Here is a 19,547-nt window from a genome sequence, read left to right as displayed (position 1 = left end):
CACAAAATCCAAAACCTCAAAATCTTTTATTTTCTCTTTTAAAAACATAAGGACTTTGCAGAGATTTTACAGTCCTTGGCCAGGGGAGGGTGGGGAAGGGGTCAGGGGAATGTATGTAAGCTTTCCTTTTTTTCTAGGTGTCAGATTCAACATTCCTGTGGGTATTATCCCATTATCATTCAGAAGGTATTATCATGAGAAATTTGGTTTATCAGCAGAGGTAGATTAGAGAAGAAATTCTGTGATAAATTAGTTCCCTGTTGAGCAATGTTGTTTTACAGGAACCAAAATATTTGAGAAATGCTTCAATACAAAGTTTCTACCAGGTGCTGYATTCAGATCTTGAATACTTGTGTCTGCAAATGAGTTGGTAAGATACTGGGAGCCCTGTAGGGCATTTTTAAAGCTCTTGATTCACCTTTTGGACTGCTTCATAAAAACAGGTTAGAAGTGGTTCTGGAAGCAGGCTCTTATAATGAATGTTTTTTAGACTGAAATTTACTGGGCAGGGGTCTACTGCTTTTCCTGAAAAACTTACTCATTGTAAATCATGAGAAAACCCACAAAGCAAACAAACAAGCACCCTTAAGTCTACAAGGAAAAGAAAAAAAAAAAAAAAAGCATAAATGGAAATAATAAAACATAGCAAATGGCTGTGGCAGATGAGAGATTTGGTTTCATCAAGTGATTATTGAATATGCAGAGATCACATTTGGACCATCATTCCCTGAGCCACAAGGCTGAAATCTGAGAAGAATACCCACAGGATGCACGATGCACATCCTCTCCTTGTACTCCTTTCAGGGCATCTGCTTCTGGCCACTTGGTGAGAGGATATTGTATGAGGTGGGCTTTGGTCAGGTACCATCATCCTTATGTAATGCTCCAGTCCACTACTTTTGAAGTCAACAGCAGTTGTTGTTTGGGATTTTTAAACTCATTAAACTCTACTCTCCTGCTTTCTGACATCAGCAGGGATTCTCCAGTGAGTTTTATCCTCCCAGAGATGCTCAGCAGCTGGCTCACTATTTTTAGCTCTCCTGTAAGAAAAAAAGAAAAAGTAAAATGCAACCACAACTTTGATGTGTGTCTGCTTTCAGGCATCCACTATCCACTGATTCATTGACTGGTAATAGGGAAAGTTTTGGTAGGTCATTGTACTCATGAGGTAGCCTAGAAAGTTTCTTTCATCCATCTTTTAAAGTCTTGGTCAAAATGGCTTCCAACAGTCTCTTTTGAGGAGACAGCTCTACAGTCTGAATACTTCCCCACTGGGAACTATTTGCTGGTACTGTGTAGGTACAGATATTCCTTTCTGTTCATTTATGGCTCAGAACTTCTCAATCTATATTAAATCAGTGGCAAAATAAATACCAAGAAAGATGTCATATTAAACTTTTATTTAAAAAAAAAAATATAATAGCTTCTGTCTGTGTGTGTGTGTTAGATTCATTCTCAGTATTTTTCCCTGAAACTGATCTTTACAAAATAAAAACAATTATACCACTCAGAAAAACTTGGTGTCTGGCTGGCTGCTCAGCTCTGTCCAGCCCCTTGAAAATTATTGGCAATTGCCCAGCTGACCATGGATGGAATTGTGTTTTAATGCAAATTTTATCACAGTCCGTTGGCATTCTGATTTCTTTTTACCAAGAAAGGCTATTGAAACTGTTTTCTTAAAAAATGGGCTTTTTCTTGGGTTAGACAGTGTGTTAAACTTTTGGATAGAGTCATTAAAGTCAGAAATAGGGAGAGGGKGGAAAATGGAGGCCCTTTGAATGCATTTGCTCTTGGATCAGTATTAGCTTTTGTTTATGGTTTCAAGTCACTTAAGTAATAAAAGTTCCATGAAGGACTGATTTGCTCTAATGGCTGGGAGAGACAGTTAGTAATGTTTACTTTTACCTTCTGTAGGGTCATAAACTTCCATCTTATAGCTTGCAATTGTCCTAAATGGCATAAGATTCTGCGGTGGTGATTCTGTTCCAGGGCTGCAAGAATTTCTCTCTCCTTATGCCTCTCAGCAGAATGAGGAGACAAAAACCTTGCAGAACAGTCAGATGGAACAGTGACAAGCAAAGGTGCTGGAAAATTACCGAGCTAAAAGTTTGCACTGAGAGGCACCCTCTGCCCTTCCATGTTGATTTTATTCTTCTGCCTTTTGCCTCCCTGCCTTTTCTCCATCTCTSCTCCCAACACACATGGATATGGGTATCCCTCAGTCATGTTTAAGAGATTCCTCCACTATTGCCCCTGAACTTGGGGATCTGGAAACCTTAGGCTGTGCACTACCCTCATGCAGATAAGATAAGCCAATAAAAATTAAATTAAATACATTCCCAGCTAACAGGTTGTTTAGATACAAAAGCCACTTTGAGGCTGTRTGGGAGGAACAAACAACAATATTCCAAACAATTAGGAAGCATTCCTAAAGCTCAGGCTAAATGTTCTGGTGTTGGATTTCCTGTTGTTACCCCCAATTATGGTTTCCTGSTATCACCCTGAAAAGCTTTTTTCTGATCACTGTGCTTATACCTTCAACWCTTGCAGCCAGTTATCATCTATCCCCCTGAGTCATCATTTACCCAAGTTATACATATTTAGTTAATCTTCTCTCATAAGTCAGTCCTCCCAATCTATTAGGAACTTCTATTACTCATCTCTGAAATTCATCTTTCTTTTTCCATTTTTTCCCCTTCCATGTGTTTCTGAGCACTTTTAGGTGATTGGAGCTGACTGGATCATTTTAGATGTGGGTTTTCTATTGACACCAAAGGAAGGAGGTGTCTTTGATCTGGAAGAGACRTACACACTATTGCCTGTGATACTGTCCACTGTCATCTGAAAATGTCTTTTGACATTATTGCCTTTCAGCTCCGTTTGTCCTGTTGMGCATTTGCCTCTGTGGCTGCTCTTTACCTGTATTTCAGGAGCTGAATCATGCAAGGTTCTAGGCATGGCTAATCCTCCCCAGCAGGGATTCAGGTGACTGACCACACTGTTAAGGTGCTCAGCACCCTCCAGGGTCTGTTGCAACTTATTCTCCRTTTCTCTTGATGTGTGAAATCTTCTTTGCTGTGCTGTTTAAATTTAATATCAGAACTTCTGCTTTGCTAGATAGTTCTTCTACAACTGACATTTATCATGCACGTTCCTCCTGCCAGCCTTCAGTGTTTTGTGGTCTACACTGTTCATCATCTAATAAGAGCTCAGTTCTCAAAGCAAAAATTTCTGCTATAAGCTGTTTCAAGTGTTTCACTGAAACAATTTACTATATACTCAGCATTCACTAATTTTTAAGTTGATCAACAAAAAATGTGATCAAAATATCTCTCTAGTAGTTGATTACTGCACACTTTTCCTTCTGTTCTGTACATGTCAGGAAATTGTACCTCCTTTACTTCAGCCTGACAAGAGCCCTTTTTAAACCCAGTGCACTGAAGCTTTGTAAATTGCACAGATCTTGTTTTAATTAAATTCACTGTTTCTTTTTCACTTCAAAGATTCATCCTTATACCTTTCGTAAAAACCTGAAGTTTTAAGCTTAAATTCACATGGGTTACCCAGGAACTTAGTCCCACAGCACTGGATGAGAAAATGCACCTGGTTACAATGGACAATRTTTTCCCAGTTTGCTTTTTTGAAATAATTTAGGGGTGTAATGCATTTGCGAGTTTGTACTCACAAATAATGTACACACAAGTAATGTGTCTGTATTCAAGAAAAACAGACTGATAGGTGTTCATCTGTCCAGGCAGAGTCTTGGGAGATTTTTGGTTCAAGTTTTACCTTTACTACAAGCTCTTTGTGCAGCTTTGGAGAGGTGGCAAAATTTTCTTTCAGCCTCTGCTTGCCTCATCTAGTTCCTGAGTAAGTTATCCATGAGCCGAGATCTTAAAGGAAGTTTGTACCATGCAATGATGCCTCAGCACAGAGTTTTCTGCCAGAGAAGACGTGGAGGCCCTCATTCCTTTGACAAACCTCGCTTCCTTTGTGTTATAACTGATTGATAGATGCCTTTTAGATGCCCTTTCCACCTTTCTCTTGCTCTCTTTCCCAGAGCTCCTCATTCCACCTCGCTTTCTCATGCCCACACACAGAGGATGCCTCATGGTTCTCAGCCCTCGGCAGGCAGAGGTCTGCTGGTCAAGAAGCAGACCTGGAATCTTGCAGAAGAACTTGATCCTGCTTCATCCCATTCTGCTACCTATACTTAAAGAACAAGCCAAATTGAGAAAGAAGGATAAGGGGAAAGAAATAGGTGATAAGAGACAATACTTATTTGCTCCCAACATCTCTTAGAGKGTAGAAGAAGCTATTAAAAGTCAAAACATATGGAAAACAGCATCTGGTTATGGGAGCTTGGATGTTAATTGTTCTGACAGCTGAAATTTGTCTCCAGGAATCTCATGAAGCCAGCTGGTATTGTAAAGTTTTCTCTGGCTCATATTGTGACTCTTACAAGTTTCTGGAGACTTCTAGTCTCAGGGTGATCATCTTGTGGGAGCAGCTGCTGCTTAAAGATTTTCATTTCTGTATCAGCTGGAATCAGGAAACACATTCTTTGTRAGTTTGGATTTGCTTTTGTAACATAAAAATCCTAAGGTGGCTTTGGATGCATTTCCCTGGATTCAAACTTAACAAAACCTTGTGGAATTTAGCAAACAGATTCTACTGCTGTCCTGTTTACATACATGGTACGGAGAAAAACTCCGTAACTRCGAGTAAGAAAATTGATTTTGAGAAGTGTTTTAAGGTTCCATTTTGAATCTCAATTTCCTGAATCAGAAAAATGTGGGCTGACAAACTTGGTAAGAGCAATAACTCTAGAGAGATAATTAYTATAGTTTGTTTCTGAATGGGCTAGGAGTTGTCTAACAATAGGTCTTTTCCTCAGTTGTTTTAGTGCCTTTTGCTTTCAACCTTGAGCTAGAAATGTCAGAAATCTGTATTGACACTTGTGCCCTGTCTGAGAGAATAAAGAATCTGAGGTTGTTTAGAGAGCATACGAGTCCATATTTAGAACAAGCTACTTACATGTTTCTGAGACAAAAGCATAAATAACTAATCATTTGATGATGYTATCAACACGATGTTTGCTGCATGGCCCTGACACTTTTCTTTAAGGGTGAAAATACCAACTTTCCTTATGCAAAAATACAAACACATTTCCTGCACACAGAGTCGAGGTTATTTTCCAAGAAATGTCTGTTCCTCACCCTTGTGAAAGATAATGAGCAGTAAAAGAAACAAAAAACAAAAGAAAAAAAACAATCCAAACCCAGTCTATATAGATGCAGAAAAGAAAGGCTTGGACAAAACTGTAAGTAGCAGAGCAGTCTAATTAGCTTGGAGATGGTTTTGCTTTAGCTTTATTTTGCTAAGATTCAAGACATTCAAAGTGATTGTTGTTTAAGAGGAGCATAACCTCTGGAGAATAGCTGAGCTTTCTTGAAGAAGTCTCCCCAAAAGAAGTGAATCCAAAAATCAAAATAAAATGAAGAAGAGGAAAAGTTTCTGAAACAGCTAAATGTTTTAGAAAATCCACTGAGTTATTCATATGCTGCTAACAATAGAAAGAACTCAAAAGGCAGGACCCAGAACAGCAGGTACAGAGTCTAATTAATGCATGTACTCTAAGGAGGTTTAACCCATGACATTCTGAATGTAAGTAGGACTGCTTCAAMAGCAGCATTGTTTCCAGTTTTATTCCTGACTTTCACTGGTGAGTCACAAGACACAAGAAAACCCCAACTTCTGTATTTGTTTTCTATACCACCACACTGCAAACAAGAAATCATGAAGATGTCAAGCTTTTTTTTTTTTTTTTTTTTTTTTTTTTTGCGCCAAGGCTGCAGTGTAAAATGGGCAAAATAATTATGTTGGATTTTTCTTTAAAGTAATAGGTAGGTTGAAGTGAGTCAAGCTTAGAGGTGATCAGGATTTTAACTCAAACTTGATGCATCCTTATGGACCAGAAGTTGGGACCTACTTATTCTCATTCTCACCTGAGTGTTRTCTAGAGTTTGTTCATTACTTTCTCACCGGTGACAGAGATCTGAAATACTGGGAACATTGTTTCTTGGTACAGAAAAACACTTGATTATTATTTTCACTTTWATGTCTGTCTTTTTATATTTTAAAATCAAAATGAATGTCTGGAGGCATACACCTCTCCTTACAACGTGGGGTCCACAGGTGCTGAGCAAAAAATGAGAAACTGAAGTGAGGCTGGTCTGCTTGAAAATAAGTTTACTACTGTAACTTGAAGCATTAAATATTTGCAGGCCTTATTAGGCATACCAGTACTCTGTATGGTAGACAGCTCTCTTAACCAGTAATCTACATTCTGATTTCTTTAATGGGGAGTCTATTCATTGACCATTTCTTGTGTGTATGGAAATTAGACACCTGTTCTGGGCAGAAAATGTTCTGGATAGTTAGAATTGCAGAAACCTGAGCAGGGAGTCTTCTGTTGACTTGGACTGGGATGATCAAAATTATCTCAGAAGTTTCAGGATGCAATTTAAAGCTGAAATGCTGGCAGTTGTTAGAGAACAGGACCTGGTAGCTGGTATGTCAAATCAATGGTCCGTGCTGCACCTTATTTTGAGTCTACCAGTCAGCAAAGGATTGCTCAAAGCAACTTTGCAAGGAACTTTCAAGACTCCAGGAAAAACCCATCAATGTGTGAATCAGAGCCACAGACTGTTCCCTCATCCTGGGGAAGAAAGTTTGGCAGATCAAAAGCTTTCCAGTTTTGCAGTGGTGTGGAGGCAAGGTAGCTGTGGTGTTACTTAAAAAATAGACATGAAGCCTTGGGGGTCTGCCAGTGAYTGTGTGCCCTCCTGGGTCAAAGCTCTGCATTCAAGACCCTGTTTTCCTGATCTACTTATTAGATTAGAGCCCAGACTACTGGCTGTCCCAAAATAAATTACTCTTGCTGTAAGCTCTTGTCAGAAATGGTATCAAGGGGCTGAAAAACTTGGTGAACTACTTAGTTGAAAATTTCTATGAGAAATTCTGACTTTTAGAAACTGATGTTTTCATTAAAAACCTACTTGTTATGAAAMATCAGGATGAAACCATTGTTCTGTTGAAAGGTTTGTGCACACCAAGAGTWGCTGAAGTCTCTGCTGTTTGCCTGGACACTGTTAAATACAATTAAACACTGCTTTGGCTGAGGACTGACTCTGATTTGGACTGTGTATATCACTGTCTCATTTTGAACTATCGTAAATGTATTTTAAGTGAGCTAATATTCTGTAAATATGGTTAATTTCTGCATTTGCAGAGTTGGCCTCTTAATTTGTTTTTTAATAGTGGTTCATGAGTGTGTATGAGTGGGTATTCTGTATGYTTTTAACACACAGAACCCTATCAAGTTATCTATAGCAGGAATATTACAGCATCATAATAGTTAATGGAAAATAGCATAAGAGGAAAAAGAAAATTAGCATTCCACACAGCAGGGCATTTCGGATGTTAATCTGCCTTGCAATATAATTGACAGGGAAGCTGATATCTGGGAAGATTTTTATTCCTATCTTTTTCTCTAAACAGTTAGTGTTCAGTTGTTGTGCAGCAGGGGAGRTGGAGAAAAAGAAAGTTCTAGCCAAGTGAATGTTCTTTACCAGCAAAGATGTTAAGTTTTGTCAGAAGGTAGTTAATCACTGAGAGAGAAACAGATGAAGAAATTGGATAAAACATTTCCAGTTCCAAAAGTCTTTATTGATTGTGTCTCCCTCAAGAAAATTCAGCTCAATCTCTGAAACCCTCAAGTGATTAAACCTTGGGCAGTCCACTGTAGACAGAGCAAATGAGAATTGTTTCAAAACCAGACATGTAGAGCTAGGAGAGTTAAAGCGAAAAAAGATTTCTTTTTCACTTTGAAATCCTAGCTGGGAGACGGAACCTGAGATGTTGATTTTAAGGCAGAAGTTTCTTTAAGTATCATGATCTTTCTCTATATAASAGATCTGTGAATTATGAAGCGATGAACTTTTTTATTTTCAGAGAAGGAGCCCTGTTAAAATATAAACCTAGAGTCTGGAAAATAGGGACCAAACCTCAGGCCCACCACAGATAACATGCATATCTGGGTCTAATTTTTTCAAAGATAATTAGGGCACAGAGAGACAGAGGCATCACTAAATGAGGTGCTCAGACCTGTCATCAGTTGTGAGCTCTCATTTTTTTGCAGAGATGCAAACTTTTTGCTCTCAAACCAGCTCCTCTAGAAGACTTTGGCTCTTCTTACGTTGGGGCATGACCACTAGCCAGTGACTCAAGGCATGCAGCATTAGCAGACTCCTCCATTTTCAGTATAAAGCATGAAGGTCTTGTAGAGTTGTGCTTGGATTGGAGTTGGCTTTATGAAAGCCCATAGTGGTCTGGTGGAGYAAAGCCCTTGGTTTCTCTGCTTTGGGGTTATAGGGTGTGAGGTACATTAAAGATGGTTGGGGAAGAGGTCCTACAGTAGTAGRCACCATGAGCTGATCCAAGATCCTCCTTCTGTTCTACAGAACACCATCTTGTTCATTAGTCTGTGTGCTCTGCAGGATTCTAACAGAAAACCACACAAGAAGGCCATTTTAGGAAACCCTCACTGTTCAAGTTAACTAATGTATTTGTAACTAAATGCAAGAAGGTATTTGACTCAAAGAAGAAAAACCAACAAAAACCTGACAGCCTTGTGAAAGTTTTATCTTTTTTTGGGCAATGATTCTGATTTTAGTTACACTCACAAGTATTGGAAGGGCTGTAGTTTCAGAAGTTATCACCTGTCAGCTGAGCTGTGATAACTGGTTGAGTGCATACGCTATAGACACAGAAGTTTGTGAATCAGAAATTGGAGTAGATCACTCGAGCCAACCTTCTCAATGCCTAGGGTTATCCTAACTGCTCTGGGTTATTGTGGCTGAGGTCAGCMCCTGACACAAGGATTCTTCCAAGAAAGGCAATGGATTATGGTTAAAATCATGGGCAGGGACACCTTCCACTAKACARCACACCAAACCTCACCCAACCTGGCYTTGAACATTTCCAGGGATGAAACRTCCACAACTTCTTTGGGCAATTTSTTCRAGTGCCTCATCAYCTTCAGAGTAATAAATTTCTTCCTAATGTCTGAGCCAAACCTACCCTCTTCAAGTTTTAAACCATCTTCCCCCTTGTTCCATACACAGCCTTGTTAAAATCCCTYTCCAACTCTCTTGTAGCTCCTCGGGTAAGATATCCCCAGAGCTTTCTTTTCTCTGAGCTGAACAAGCTCAACTCTCTCAACTTGTCTTCACAAGAGAGGTGCTCCAGGCCCTCTGGTCTTTATGGACTTTTTCCAACAGTTCTGTGTCCTTCTTGTGTTCAAGACTCCAGAGATGAAAACTGTAATTCAAGGGCTCTCACAAGATTGGACTCAGCCTGCTGGCACAGCTCCTTTGATGCRGCCCAGGACATGGTCAGCTTTCTGGGTGGTCAGCACTCATTGCCAGCATCAAACAACATTCCCAAGTCCTTCTCAGCAGGGCTTCTCTTTGAAAGCATTCTCTGCCCAATCTGTGTTTGTGCTTAGGTTTGTCCCAAAATGGGTAAAAGACTTTGCACTTGGTCTTGTTGAACTTCACCATATTTGCATGGSATCCTCACAAGCCTGCCAAGATCACTTTGGATGGCATCCCTTCCCTCCAGGGTGTCRACTGYGCCACAAAMCAAATTTCTTGTCCAYAAACATGCTGAAGGTTCACTCAAAYCCRTGTTGTCAGCAAYGTTAATGTTAAACAGCACYAATCCAAATAGCAGACCCTGAGGARCAGGRGCACTGCTTGTCACTGGTCTCCATGTGGACATGGGGCCGTAGGCAGCAGCCCTTCACATGTGGCCATCCAGCCAATCCCCCTGGTTCATCCCTAAGATCCATTTTTCTCCAYTTTWGAGACAAGGATGTTGTGTGACACAATGCTAAATGCTTTACACAAATCCAGGTGTATGGTGTCAGTTGCTTTTCCCTTTTCCACCAGGGCTGCAACCCTGTTATAGAAGGCTACAAAGTTTATCAGGAACAATTTGCCATTTGTGAAGCCATGCTGACTGTCACCAAACACATCCTTATTTTTCATGTGCTTCAGCATGCTTCCAGGAGCCTCTGCTCCATGATCCTGCCCAATATAGCCCTGGGTCTTTCTAGTTTCTATTTTTAAAAATAGGTATTTTTTYCYKTTTTCCATTCAGTGAGTACTTCACTGCTCTGCCCATCCCAAATATGATGGACAGTGGCTTGACCACTTCACCTTCCAGTTCCCTCTGGACCCATGGATTCATCTGACCAGGTTCCATGGACTTATGAACCTTCAGATTCCTTAGATGGTCCCAGACCCAATCCACTGAAGTGTGTTGTTCTCCATTCTCCCAGTCCCTGCCTTTGYCTTCTTCAACTCAGGCAGCGTGACTGGCTCTCGGTTTTTGGAATTATTCTGTTCACAGAGTGTCTCCTGACAGTTTTGCCTCTCAAGCTTCTGCCAAATCTTCTGGAGACTTACTGTGAAGCTGAAGTTGCCGTAACCACAATCATTATCCATCTGTATCTCATACAATTATTATTTACACTATTGAAATCTCTGGAGATTAAATTAGAATAGAGCTTTTGTAATTTTTTCCCCATCTCAAGCTTTTGTTTTTGTTTCCCACCTTTTCTTTAGCGAACCTATTTCCCAGGAGACAACTTAATGTCTCCTCATGCTTCCAAGAGATTGTAGTTCAATARGTTCAGAATTAATTGGCAGTTAGGAGTTTCCAGATGTTTATATGCTTGCCCAAAAAGCTGCCCACTGGTAGCAAATGAACAGCTGGAAAGACACAATCCAAATAAAGCATCTTTTAGCTGACTGACATATGTCTGGAATGCATGGCATATTTGAGAGAAATGGAATTAAAATTGGGAACAGTTTGGAGTGAGTTCCTCATTATCAATAATTAGTCAATTAGAATTTTTGTTCAAATTCAGATATAATTCTTGAGTATTGTACTGACTCAGTCACTACGACCCATAGAAATAGGTGACAGAARTAATGCATTGCCCTCACACCATCCTTACTTAAGAGATGTGGCGAGAAATGTTCATTATACTGCTGAACATGGGCAATTCAAAGGGGCTGGATGGTGCAAGTGATTTTTARTGGAATATGAAAACTTTCAGCCGGAAATGTTCACTCCTAGACCAAACAGCTGATGGCAAGAGAGCAGTTAAGTTTAGCTACTTAGTAGTTCGTTATCAAGAAAWTTTTTTTTTTCCAATTAAATAAGTGGTCTGTACACAATCATAAGGTTCAGCAGGGAAAATTGATTGTTCCAAAATTGTGTTCCATCTGGGAAATCAAAATGAAAAAACGAAAAAAAAAAAATTCAAACCAAAACAAAACACAATTTTTTTCCACCGTTTCATTTTGCCTGCAAAAATGCCAGYGTAGCTGCTCCATATGACATTATTTCAAGACTTGTTTTTTTAAAGTGCTTAATTCCCTGGTGTTAAGCAGTGTCCAGTGTTGTCTTCTCTAAGCAGCATCCTCCAGSAAGGAAGAGTCCTTTGGAGGGGTCACATGGAGGCACTTTGAAAGAGGTAGCCTAAGAAAAGTGACACCTGAAAGAGGTTTCACAGCTGTCATTCCATTAAACATCACAATACGAAGCACAGATCAATTTTGATGTTTCAGGGAGGTGGGCAGGGTGTGCAAGAATGAGTATTGTCTTTCATCCTGATGCATAAGGAGGTGAAATAAAGAAATTCTTACAGGGTGAAATAATAGAGATATATTGTTTTATAAGAGGCCATGCTTTTGAAAAACACTGTTTTAGTGTTAATGCTGTATATGTACCTTACAAAGAAATCCTATTGTAAGTAAAGGGAARACAAAAAATCCCCATGAACTGTCCTTTTCAAGTTCAGGTTTGAGGCTTGTCATGAACATTAATCTCTATTTTATTTCATTTGGCCACTGCTGGGATGGAACTTCTTGCTGTCTCTAAGCAACCAAGTCTTGCTTAAAATAAATGAGATATTATTTTTCATAAAGATATTACTTTTTGGCCAACAAGTGTGGGATAGATTGTAATTTTTGTGCATAATATATGAATGGAAAGGGAAAAAGAAACACTTCCACAGAGCATTTTTTTTTTGTCCCTGGAAAACAGGAGGAGGTTTTTGTCTGATCGTATGAGAGAGAAGGTTTCTTTTTCATTTCAAAGTTTTTTTTTTTTTGTCCTTAATATGTGTTTGGTGCATCAGTGATAATTGGATGCATCCTAAGTGCTGTTTTGGGGACTTTGGCACGTCTACCACTTTTGACAATAAGTTTGGAGAAGACTTAATGGAGTTTTCTCCCTGATGAGGATTTGCCTCCACACACACACACKTAGTGGGGATCTTGGTCAGAATATTTACACCTTCAGAGAGGAGTCATCTCCAGCTCACTCGGTCTGAATTACAGTCGTGGTACAGTAGGAGCTGCAGGACATTGTTACCCTGAACTGTCATCATGGCAATCACAATGAGGAGAAAAATATAGCTATCATTATGAGAGCTTTACACTGCATAGTTTATCTCTATAACAGTGTGCTATGATGTGCCTAATTAGACTGTATCAGCTGCTCCACGTCTGCTACTAAAGGGAGACTTTCTTATTGTGTCTAGTAAACAGAGAGCTCTCAGCCTGTGATTTAGCACTGAAATTAAATTTAAGCATAGTTTCCCATTTGATTATCAGGCTATGGGTGACTTTTAAGGATCCTTTTCAATCCATTACTCCTGCCAGCTGTAAACTGTTTGCCACGATTTCTTCCTTTTCTTTGGTAGATACAGACTAACTGAAAATTTATCCATTTAAAGTTAGAGGGGAACAAATCAAAATAATTCCAAGCACACAAACTTTTGATGATGCTCAGCCTCCTGTTTTGATTGTCACCTTCTGCTTCTGAGTCTCAATTATTGAGGCATAATAAACGTGATTGGCTTGAATAAACTGAAAGTAACAAGACATCCAGAAAGTAATACAGGGTAAAACATAGTGAAGAAGTTGTTCTTTTTTATTCTTTTTCATGGCATATCATAGCTTCATTGTGAGAGGAGTATGGTGAATTCCACAGACTATCTTTGAGAAAAAAATGTATCTTTATAGAAAAAAAAATCTCCTGTTTTCCTATATGTAATCTAGTAAAAGTACATAAAAGAGTGCATATCTTCAGTAATATTATCCAAAGAACCTGTTTGGGAAAAACAGTGAATATTGCATGGGCAAAATGCAATTTCAGTGGCAATTAAAGCTGAAAAAAAGTTTACAGTTTACTTTTAGCTCACGTGTTACACATTTAATATATGCTTGGAGAGAGGTGGGTCAAGATGAGGTTATGGGACTTGTTTGTTTCTTTGGTATTCTCTCTGTACCTGTGCTGCTTTTGAAAGACACTCTCAGTTTGAGGGACATTCTGCCTGAACCTTGAAAGACGTGATACCTCCATTTCAAGGAGCTGGAGACATTCTGTAGTAATTTCAGAGAAAATGTCTTCTGCATAACAAGCACTTTTTTTTTTTTTTTTTTTTTTTTTGCTGCAGGAACTGGCAGGTTTTCAGTATACTGCAGTAAGAAGGAATAATTTGATCAGATCAGACACACAACTGGAGTAAGATATTGCAACATCAACCAGTTTTCCCAGAAGACGAGCACAGAGTGGGGAAAGAAGGCAGAGCAGGGCTCTACCTTGACAGGGCTTCAGCCTTTGTAGTTGACAAAACAACATTTTGGAAGAAGCAAAGATAGAACCCTTTGGTGTATCTCTGAAGTTCAAATGATCTGTTTATCAGGAATGTTTTGGAGCGATTATGTGGGCTTTGGCATGATTGTGTTGGTGATTGGAAGCCAATGAGTCCTGGCAGTAGCCAGTGAAGGGTGGTGGCTTCTTGGTGTGATGCAAACAGAGCAACTACTTTTTGGTAGAGGTCAGGCTAAATAGAAGTATTCCTCTGCAGCAGGAAGTCCCAGGTCCTTGTATACCCTTCACATAAAGTACTTGGTGCAAAAGAAGGAAATGAGACCTTTCAGCATATGTCAGTAGGGGTTTGTTCTCAGTGCTGCTGCTGGGGCAGGAGTGGGATCTCATACCCCACCTCACCATGGTGTGGAACCTTAGAGATCCCTGATCCTGTGCAGCCTTCTGTGTCTGACACTTCAGCAYGTGTTCAAGGAAAAATAAGCACTCACAGGTACACTGTTGCTCRCTTTCCACCAGGGCTCAGAGGAAGCCATGATAGCTTCATTTCTTGACTCCTTCCTACTGACATACTAAGGAGAGAATTTTATGATTGATTTACTGGGAATGGGATGATGACAGGAAAGTGGTTTGTTCTATGTCTCAATTTCTGAAGGATCTTCTCTGAAATAGTTACTGAGGTTTTTCTCTTTGTTTTCAGGCTGTGCCTTCCTAACATACTGCGAAAGGGAGTCTGCTCTAAAGGCCCAGAGCGCACTGCATGAACAGAAGACACTGCCGGGGGTGAGTCCAGACTGATAATTCTTCTTTTTTTTTTTTTTTTTTTTTTTTTTTTTTACCTAAAATTTTCCTCATATGGTGTTCTCATCTCAGATTTGGAAGCAAAAAGTCTCCGTTTGTTTGGATGATTCACTATTTGCATTGTGCTAATAAAATCAAGATACCACCAACCCACCCAAACGGTTTCCATGCACAACACTAAAAGCTTTTTGCCCTTACTGGGAGTCAGGAAAACAGTAATCAGCTGGTTGTGGACTGGGTTCTACCAGCTGAGGAAGTGCTTTAGGATTCTGACCATTATACTGAAATGTTAGAAGTCCTCACCAGGTGCTTCCTCCTACTATTTTTCTTCTTTGAAGCAAGGTTTGGCAGCAAGAAATCAAGAAACAGATCACATTATTGAGTTATCACAGAATGAAAACATATTCCTGATGACAAAGTGGTTTGACTCAGTTACTTTAGTATTCAAGCAGCTGTAGCAGATTGGAAAGGCGGTGAGACAAGGAGAAAAGAGAGAGAGGAAAGACGCGCACGAGATAATGAGGAAAATTATTCACATGAGCAAGATCTAAGGTTCAGACAACACAAGCAGAACTAAAAATAGAATCAGCATTATGTGGGGAAGACCTGCCCTGCTGGGATGGGTTTCTAGTTTAGCAGTTACCCGGTGGAGAGGGAGAGACTATTCAGATTCAGCCAGAGTACGTGGATTGGGAGCAGCCAAGAACTGCTGCGGTTGGAATGGGGCTGGTTTCTCAATGAGACACAAGTCGGTGATGGAGTAACCAAAAGTGGGCTTCTGAGGGCTCCAGGTTGCATCTAAACTGAGAGGAAATCTATCCAAAAATCTGTCTTAATTATCTGTCGTTGAATGATTGATTCCTGTGTAGCTATAACCTACCTTTCCACCAGACCTGAGTCGCATCTTTGCTCTGTGTTCTGAGGAAAGTGTTGATTCTGCTCTGCTTGTTTCCATCATCCTGGCTCTATTTACCTATCTCTAAGCCACCTTGCCAGTATGGAGATGCCCACGCACTTGCTCATCTACATCTATCTTTGCTTAAAAGGCCATACCTTATGCAAATATATACATACTTCATTCCCTAAAAATATTTCTGTCAGCTGACAACTCCCTCTGAATTATTTTTTTTTTTTTCCAGAAACTCCTTAGCAGCAGATTGAAAGTAACTTCAGTCTTGTGGGGGGTTTTTCTTCTCCCTCTCCCTTCCAATGTTTCCTTTTTCTTCTCTCTTTTCTGGATGTACAAAAACTGAGAATATGTTGAATAAGGGTGTTTCAGGTAACATATTAACTGAAATTTTCTAAAATATGCTTGAAATCAAATATGTATTTATCAAAACCAGAGGTGTGATGAATAGGAGGTTGTGTRCTTAAAAGAGATTAATTGAAATTCCAGAATATCCACAGAGGTTGTTTTCTCTTCTCATTAGGAGTCAGACCATTTACTTGCACATAGAACTCTATCTTCTCTCTGAGGTTAAAAATCCCATCCTGAAATTGTATGACAGTAATATTTTCAAGAAGACAGTGGGTCTGTGASATTCAGGACCCAGAGTTGGAGAGGGCAAGTAATGATTAAGGATTTTTTTTTTTTTTTTCCAAATTCTTTACACATCCATAGTTCTGAATCTCAATCTCTGTTTTAGAGATTTCAAATCACAAAACTCTTAAAACTGTTGTCTTGGACAATGYCAAAATTCTACTAGCTTTTGCTTTAGGGACAAGTCTTTCTTCAAATGCTGCACTGACTGATTCTRGACTAGAGGGAAACAATTTCTTCCTTGTTTTGTGAAATTTCTGTTACAAATACTCCATACTGGCCACATTAGCTCTAGAAAGCTTTTTATTTTTTTCCCCTTTTGCGCTTTCAGGAGACATATCAGGATCTGATTGATTTGGGAACAATGAATCCTCTTTCTAAAAGAGCAGCCAGGTTTCTTAAAGTTCTGAACTCTGATTTTCCCTTCCCTTTCATTTCCATTTCTATTTGTCTCAGGATAAAGGTTTACTTTCCACCAGCAAACCCTCTGCATGCAGCTTTCTGCCAAGTTTCTGAACTCATCCTCTGAATGATGTCACTGTAGTTTATTTAAGGAAACCAGTCTTGTCTCTTGATAAACTATCATGCCTGGATACTGTTTTATGGTTCCTATCTGAGTAGCAGAGAATTATTTATGTCTTACCTGACTGTTCTTGATAACATGCACCAAAAATATCAACCATAGTTCATCACCATAAAATAAGAAGCAGTTTTAAGGTCAGGGGTCTAAGTCCTTATTCACATAAGTTCACAAATGACACATATATAACATCTTCTCTTGGCACTCCATTGTCTGTGACACAAGCAGCACAACTGAGAAGTTACCAAAAACAATTAACAGCCATGGTGTAGGAAAAAATAAATAGTACTTGATTGAGCCATTCTTTCCCATTCCCCAGTAAACTGTACATTTTCCCACTCTTGCAATATTGCTGTTTGTGCTCTTTGTTATTATGAAACACAGAACTGAGTAATTTTTAATAGTATGCACATGAATGTTAATGTATGGAAATGATGAGGCATGAGGAGGTTTTGTCCAGATTCAGATRCCTTGCCTCTCAGCTATGTATCACTTTGTTTTTAGTGGAGTGGCTACATGCACATATTTTACAGTAATTACTTTCTGGATGTGCTTTGTAAGGTGACAGAAATATGTTTCACATATTTCTGTGTTATACGTAGGACATAAACTCATCTTGTGGAATAATCAAAAGACTTCCAAGCAGGTATGTGTTGATTAATAAAGTCTTTATGGCACTTTGTTTTTGGGTAGGAAGGAATCATGATAGATATTTTGAAGCAACTAGAATGGAATGTAAAACATAAAACTATCATGTGGATTCTCTTCCTCTGAATGAATGAATTAGGCTCTTTTGGAGAGTTTGGAATTGTTTTGCCTGAGATGGAAGGTTAATGWAGCAGAGTGTGCATGTATCTGTAAAGAGCACTTTGTGATTGTTGGACAATTCAAATTCTAGTGTTTACTTGTGATTGTTTATTTTACATATAATAGAGTAGCTGGATGATGAAGTATATTAGTTCTTTAATAATTTATAGAAATGCTTTGATGTTGCAGTAATTACATTAAAGGTCACATATCAAAGGTAATTTGGTTGAGCAGCTGTGATGGTTTCTCAGAAGCAATCAATATTGCTGTCCATGGCGCTGATTTCACCAAGGGGACTGCCAGATTAAAGGAGGCTTATTACCAGACAGACAGACACGGGGGAAATCAAGAACAGATTGGAGAGATGCACTATTCTTTTTCCTCACCTATAATTAACACTGTTCACCATAATCTGTGCTAATCCTTCATAGTGGGAAACCACCTTTTTTTTTTTTTTTTTTTTTTTTTTAACCTAGCAGTATAAAAAGTGAATTAAGGCAAGGAAGAGTAATTTTGGGGGAGCAGGAGAGAGAAACTAGAGAAAGCAAAAGTTGATTCACCCCTGGTATTTCTGATGCTGATGTATCCCTCAATAATAAAATGCAGTATCAAAACAACAGCCCATGTCTTGAGGAAAGCAAGGCAAGGAGAGGAAAGTGATCTAGACAATGACAGTGCAACGTATGGAGAATTATCTGCCTGCAGATTTTGTATAATATTATCTATTTGCCCCACAAAGCTCCACAGGAAATGGAATCAGGGAAATAAAATTATGTTTTAAGTGTAGTCATTTTGATTACAAATTATAGTGAASCGAACTTTTTCTCCCCTTTCTTTTTTCTTTCTGAAGTGAATGGCAAAGGATAATGCTGAGAAATGTAATTACGCTATCAAGATCTACTTTTATTTATAGCACAAATAAACTGAGCTCTTGTATGATAAGCACAGCAGCATTTTTCTTCCTCTAGTTCTCYGTGGCTCTCTCAGGCAACGGGAGTGAACAGCCCATGTACACTTGGTTGGAGGCACTGTCTCTTTGCATAATGTTAAAACCTTCCTGTAAGATTTGCAAAGAATAACTATGAAATTAAGTATGTACAAAACTGTTAACCTCAGCAATCTGCAGGGCTTATTCAGTCTGGGAAAATAGGCTGGGTCTTCTTGCTGTAACTACTCGTCTTGAAAGAGACAGTGGTACTACTGCTATGCTAAATTTCTCAGTGCGCAACATAATTAGTTTTCTCCCTAACTGTTCTGATATTCTTTGTCTCTTCTTGCCATCTAGAAAAAAAAATGCATTCTGTTTTATTCATCATATGCAAAAATATGCATCTTTAACGTTAGGAGACAGGTGAGCTCATAAAACCCATATWAAACCCATTTTTAAGGAAACAAAAAAAAAGGTCTCTAATTACAGTTGCCCTCAGTTTATTTGTTTGGGATTTTTTTTAAACAAAAAGGTTGTTTTTTTTTTTTATACTACTAGTCTTACCTGACATAAATTCATATGTACATATGTGAGGAAAGATGCCTGAGCACAATGGGGATGAGGGAGGGTACCTTGMGAGGTCTGGCCTCTCTTAAATCCTTGTAAAAAGGCTTAAATGAGACATAAGTGTCATGTGGACTTCAGAGGTCCTGCACAGATAGCATTGATTTCACTGTTTAAGTAGACCTTGAAATTTTACTGTCTCATTGCCTTTTTTTTTAATGTTTCAAATCTTTTTCCAAAAGCTTGTTAGAAAACCATTAAACCACATATCACCCTTCATGCTGTGTTGTGCCAGAAATGGTATTATATTCCCACAACTTCCCATTTCAAAAGTTTTCTCTACTGATGTAAATTGCAATTTGGTCAGCAGTGGTAGGCTGGATGGGTTCCATTGATTAAAGTAGCCTGCTGAACACACAGCCTGCTCACCATGCCCTTTAGATTTTGAAAGAAAACACATTTAATTGTTCCCTTGGGAGAAACATGTCTGTTTTCTGAAGTTAAAAATGAAGATGAAAAGGAATAAAACCAGATTTGAGGTAACAGACTTGGAAAGAAAAAAAAAAAAAAAA

At 39.0% G+C, this 19,547-nt stretch overlaps 1 protein-coding gene across 1 annotated transcript in view; it reads left to right on the top strand.

Annotated features, from left to right (window-relative positions):
- Window positions 1-19,547, top strand: part of CELF4 (CUGBP Elav-like family member 4) — a 687,912-nt gene that overhangs the window by 76,804 nt on the left and 591,561 nt on the right. The window contains exon 2 of the mRNA XM_057365600.1: window positions 14,456-14,538. Coding sequence (XP_057221583.1) covers window positions 14,456-14,538 — 83 coding nt within the window. The remainder of the gene's footprint in view (window positions 1-14,455; window positions 14,539-19,547) is intronic.

The sequence above is a fragment of the Malurus melanocephalus genome, unplaced genomic scaffold, assembly GCF_030028575.1.
Source record: "Malurus melanocephalus ecotype Western Australia unplaced genomic scaffold, MMel_1.1 scaffold_55, whole genome shotgun sequence".
In the NCBI taxonomy this organism is placed as follows: Eukaryota; Metazoa; Chordata; class Aves; order Passeriformes; family Maluridae; genus Malurus; species Malurus melanocephalus.
Note: the sequence above shows the minus strand (reverse complement) of the source record. Positions and strands in the feature narration are given on the sequence as shown.